At 36.2% G+C, this 5865-nt stretch overlaps 1 protein-coding gene across 1 annotated transcript in view; it reads left to right on the plus strand.

Annotated features, from left to right (window-relative positions):
- Nucleotides 1–240: 240 nt before the first annotated feature.
- LOC111083801 (U8-agatoxin-Ao1a-like) overlaps nucleotides 241–5865 on the plus strand; it is a 13206-nt gene continuing 7581 nt past the window's right edge. The window contains exons 1-2 of the mRNA XM_022380496.1: nucleotides 241–382; nucleotides 1306–1363. Coding sequence (XP_022236204.1) covers nucleotides 301–382; nucleotides 1306–1363 — 140 coding nt within the window. The 5' untranslated portion in view covers nucleotides 241–300. The remainder of the gene's footprint in view (nucleotides 383–1305; nucleotides 1364–5865) is intronic.

The raw sequence follows: 5865 nt of genomic DNA on the forward strand, positions 1-5865 counted from the left end.
CATCTAGCCACAGATACGAACGTCTGCTGTAGAAGTGATTCTATCGCCACGTGAAGTTAAAATCAGAATCAGATTTATCGAAGAAGATTGCACACTTTGTTCTCACTTAAAATCAGAGAAATTGTGTGGAGAGAAACCGACAAATAATGATATTATTATTATTATTAATGATTTTTTGACATTTAATTCTGACAAACATTTTTTTCTCTACGTAAAATAACATTATGTACTTTAAAATAAACTATAACATCTGATTTCTGCTTTCAGGTGAATATCGACATATTCTTATTCCGAATAAACATGCGATACTCGACGGTTGTAATTGTTCTGGGACTACTTTATTTGGCGGATGCAGTGAGGTCATTGCCTTACCTGACGGATGGTGGGTTTTCTTTGTTCTTGTTTCTTATCAAAGGACGCGTTAAATCTAATATGTAAAAGTGTTATAGAAGTGATGTAAACACAAGTGCCCGTGATTAAAAGAGTGTTAAAGATTTCTGATATACCTCTGAGTATCTTGGAATACTTATAGTTTTGTTACATTTGGAGAAAGGTCCTGATAATTATGATGTTTTGAAGAAGTTCTCAGAGGTAGTAACATTCCATAAAACCCTTCTAAACTGTTTAAAGCATGATATAACATTAACATCAGATCTGAGATTACCACAGAAGTGTAAACATGTAAAACAAACAACAAAAATATGAAACATTTTAAATCAACATAGGATGTAACTTTACGTAATGGAATATAACTATGATGCTATAATTATTAATTAATAGAAAAAGAATAGAAAATTAATAGATGCTATAATTAATAGAAAGAGCTATAAGTAAGTTATCATATAAAATTATCAAAAATTCATAGTATTTCAGTAAAATAATTTAATGCCCCTGGTGTACTAACGGTAAGTCTGAGGGCTTGTAACTCTAAAAATCGGGTTTCGATACCCGTGGTGGCAGAGCCCGGTTACCCATCGTGTAGATTCGTGCTTAACATCAAATAAACAGTCTTGACGAGATACCATTTATTTCTGTGTTTGTTGTTAAGCACAAAGCTGCACGATGGGCTATCTGTGCTTTGCCCACAATGGGTATCGAAACCTGACTTACCTCTGAGTTAATGGTGAAGTATCAATCAGTGTATTTGAAATGTCTGTACAAATTTTTTTTAAACAGTCGAATTAAATTTCTATAAAGTTTTTAACCAGTCGAACGTTTGTTGTACAACAAATTTAAGCACTATTCAGAATATATATATATTTGAAGTAGTTTAAATATAATTATTTTTGTTGTTCCCTCTTTTAGAGGACACGATGGACGATTACAGCGATAATCTAACTCGATTTTTGTTCTACACCTGGAAGTAAGTTTACGTTTTTCCTTCGTCCAATCATTCTCTTACTTATTTATGTGACAAGCCAATCAACAACGTCTTCTTTGTCTCGAGGCTCTAAAGTCTAGAACGTTGTCAAACATTTACACACACATATATCAATACATTTTACTGTATTTCCAATCTTCGAATCTGTCTTAAACATTGTTTAGATATGTCATACAAACAGAAGAAACACGAAGTGGGGTGCTCCGACCAGGATTTCTCGTGAACTGTTAGTTTTAATTTTGGCGCGCGTGAAGTACAAAACACATTAAGAAACAAAGGCCATACCATAAGCAGCAAAGAACTACAATTTTGAACAATATCAGCCCAGCTAGGTCAATTATGAAGATTGTCACTCAGTGTTTGGGTTTGAAAAGTGAGTTGTTTAGTTCACAGATTTACATATACCCTCCCAGTATTCCATTCCGACAAAAGGTTTAAGGCTATTCAAGCTTTGAGCTAAATTTACCACTCATATTTTCTCCATACTGCGACGGAAAGGAAAACCATAGAAACTAACCCACAAGTTTTATACTTGCGAAAGAGAAAATACTTGTAAATGTTATATATTCAGGTTTTCGTGTGGTTATTTAACTCGAGTATTATCTGATTGGCCGAAAAAATAAAGATGTTTTCAAAGAAATGGAAGTCTGAAATTGCTAAGCCTATATATATATATATATGCGTGTCTATTTGTGTCTAGCTTCACGCTGTGTCGCTGTGCAGGATCATATTTGCGTATTATACAATCCATCACTTTCACGCCTTGAAAACTTGTGTTTTATTTAACAAATGTTCTCTGAATACAATCGATTGTTGAAACAACTCTTTTCACAAAACTCCTGGAGGCTAGACTGGATGGCAGGTTTCTTAATTTTGGACTCGTTGTGTTTCCACCGGGGGCTCTATTTGAGAGAATAAAATACATAATACAAACACACCAGTCTCTTCTGAACACGCCGTAAAATAAACAAACAGCCAGAACTGTCAAATTGCATCGACTAAGTACCATCGAAAATTTCAGCCGTTATTTAATTAAAGCCCCGATTACAATTTTTTGTTTTTGTTTACATTTATCAATACACGTTCAACAGTTGACTCTTCCAGTTGTAGCCTGACGTGGTTTACTAATGCATTTTATTTATAACATTTATATGCTTGAGGTATTAAGTTCCTGGTTTGTCTAAAGAGTGAGTTGAATAACTAAATTAATTAATTACTAACTTAACATTTTCGCGGAATTAAGCAAATGAAACACGTGTTTCGTCCCTACCTAAAATGGAGCGATATTTTTGAACGAAATCAATTAAGAACTTGAGGTCACTAATGCGTGTGTTTCGTCATCAAATCCGAAGCTTAAGTTTTGTATCGTTGCTATGGGTAAAAAACGATAGCAATGTTTCTCAAAGTTGTAGCCGCGGCCCCCTGGGGGGCCATAAAGCTTTTTCTGGGGGGCCGCCAAACAATGGGCCGAAAACAAAGATGCTGAATTAATTTTAATTCTAAATAAACAATAAGCCGATAAAAAATATGTTGAATTAATTAAATAACAGAGTATGTTGAAAGGAGATATTATTGTTTTTACTACCATGCTAAAGTTATAGGTCGGGGGAGGGGCTTCAAACTTTTTAATTCACATCAAGGGAGCCTCAGACTAAAAGAGTTTGAGATCCACTGGACTATAGGATCATTTAAGTCGAATTATCGCTTAATCAGTAGTAACTAATTTGTATTTATACCTAAATAATAGTTTTTATTTTACATTTTGGCTGCTAATCTACTGCCGCTTACAGAGGATTCCTGAGAAGAACTATCTTCTCTACTAGTAGTAGCCGAGATTCGATCCTGGGTCATAATGTTGAATGTTTAGTTCGTTAACCGTTTGACTGGGGGTCTCTTCCGCATTTGACCTATAATCAACTAACTTGAAGAGTGGTATCCAGGTTTTTTTGGTGACTTTTGTGCTAGGTTGACTCACCGTTGTTAATTACTAATTAGGCTTAGGTTACTGTATAGACTATTAACCATGACAACAATTGATATCTGATGGTCACAACCTTATGCAAGTATTTATTTTCTGTGTTTGGATATCGAAAAAAAATATTTTCGATTTTTAAAGAGACATAACTTCTCGCCACTCAAGTAAAGACAGTCCAGATGCTTTTTATGTTTCAGAGTTGCCTTTCAAAGCTGCGCAGAGTTACTCAAATGTACTCAGTCTGCGCATAACCTTTCATAATTGTGTACTGATCTGAGAGAATAGGGACAAGTTAATTAGTCAGCAGCACCTACCGCCTATTCTTGGGCTTCTTTTGTTAGGCCGAATAAAGGGCACGTTTTTGAAGCTGAGAAATCTTGACTGAAGTAATCCTAAAGAATAGCTTAACAAAATTAATTAGGGACGGCTAGCGCAGATAGCCCTCGTGTAGCTTTGCGCGAAATTCAAAAAACAAACACTAAGAAAAAACTACAAACAAGTACTACCCCCACCCCCAAACCGGTGGGCTTAGCGATGTCTGCGGTGAGCACAACACACGAAAGGCCACGTGCGGTTAACATATTATTATGCACCTTCACTCTCACTCAGAAATACTTATTTATAATTAATTAATAATTACATTATCGTTTTATGAATGACGGCTGTACCCCAGTGGGACAGCGGTAAATTTACGGACTTACAACGCTAAAATACGGGGTTTGATTCCCCGCGGTCGACATAGCAGATAGTCCAGTGTGCTCTAAAATAAATAATCGTGATAAGTTGGTATACAGCCATTATCCTAAAATTCAGTAAGAATTCTACTTTTTTATCGTCTCGTGTTGAAATTAATAAAGTGGTAACATTTTGGAGATATTTCTTTAAAACATTCCAACCTGGACAAATCTAACAAGTAATTCATAAACTCATCACATTAACCAAACAAAATTTGACGAACGTAATTCTCCCCCTAAGGGCTTGAAAAAAAATACTCTTGTCGTTAAGTGAGCATAAAATTATTTCATAAGCCGTGCAGGGGGATGGATGGTTGTTTGTTTGTTCGTAGTTAAACACAAAGCTACAAAATGGGCTATCTGTGCTATGCCCACCACGGGTATCGAAACCCGGTTTCTAGCGTTGTAATCCCGCAGACATACTGCTGTGCCAATGCTGTTGATTGTCTGCGCTTCCTCTTGTGTAAGAGCGAAAACTTATAGTTGTTGCTGCTGTTATTGCTACACAATAAGCTATCTTCACTCGGTCCACCACAGGGTTTTGTTGTTATGGTTGTTTTTTGTTTGTTTGTTATTAAGCACAAAGCTACACAATGGGCTACCCGGCTTGAAAAACAATGGTGTTAGCACGAAAGGCCTCGTGCGGTTAACATATTATTATTACCAGCTTGAAAAACAACGGTGTTAGCACGAAAAGCCTTGTGCGGTTAACATATTATTCATTGTTTTTCAAGCCGGTAATAATATGTTAACCGCACGAGGCTTTTCGTGCTAACACCATTGTTTTTCAAGCCGGTAATAATATATTAACCGCACGAGGCCTTTTGTGCTAACATCATGATTCTTCAAGCCGGTTGGAACACGACAGAAATTGTAGTAGTCGAGACGCTATTTAATTGTTATACAGCTAACGTATTGTTAATTAGTTAGTTTTGGAGATTTAATCTAAGCTACACAAAGGCTATCGGAGCTGGCCGTCCCTAATTTTGAGGGAAGACAGCTAATAAACAACACCCACTTAATCAAGTAATCGGATTTTAAAGTCACTCTTATAAGCCTAATTTCGCCCACGGTCCAAAGTACGGAGCGCGATTTTGTGGCAACGGGGCACGAACCATGGACTTCCGGACTCACAGTCCGGCACATTAACCACAAGGCCACGCCTGGCTCTTGCCGATCAGTTCCCTAGCGGGTGTTTCCAGTATACAAGTGAAATAGTTTGGCGTTTAAGTTTTGGTTTCGTTTTATCAAAACATTCGAGGGGCCGTCTCTTCAGTAAACACTCTGGTTGTGAACTTCTAGAAATGTAGGAACAAAAATACATACCCACATTCATGAATAAATATTTATTTCCTCGAACAAATGTCACGAACTGATGAACCAGCAGATCGAGAGTCGATGACAGTATAAAAAATAACCAGGTTTATTCGACCAGTTCTGATAAACGATCTGAATGTCTAAAAGCTGATAGAAAATGACCATTGAACGAGAACAACCTTAAAAAAAAAAGCAATTTCCTGTTGCTGATACTTGTGTACTTGGAACTCGTGTCGTTATATTGATCCTGGCGCTAAAACGTGTAGTAACCGCTTTCACCGCTTCTTTTTTAACCCTAAATCGGATTAGTTAAGAAAAGTCTGATTAATGGACAAAGTTTTTGTTCTAAGGAAGAGACCAAATAATCGTTAAAAAATATTATTTAATTCAGGTATTTTTGAAAAATATATATATATATATATAATCATTGTGGAAAACGAATGTCTTCCGTAAGTTTG

This window comes from Limulus polyphemus, unplaced genomic scaffold (assembly GCF_000517525.1).
Source record: "Limulus polyphemus unplaced genomic scaffold, Limulus_polyphemus-2.1.2 Scaffold11288, whole genome shotgun sequence".
Lineage (NCBI taxonomy): Eukaryota > Metazoa > Arthropoda > Merostomata > Xiphosura > Limulidae > Limulus > Limulus polyphemus.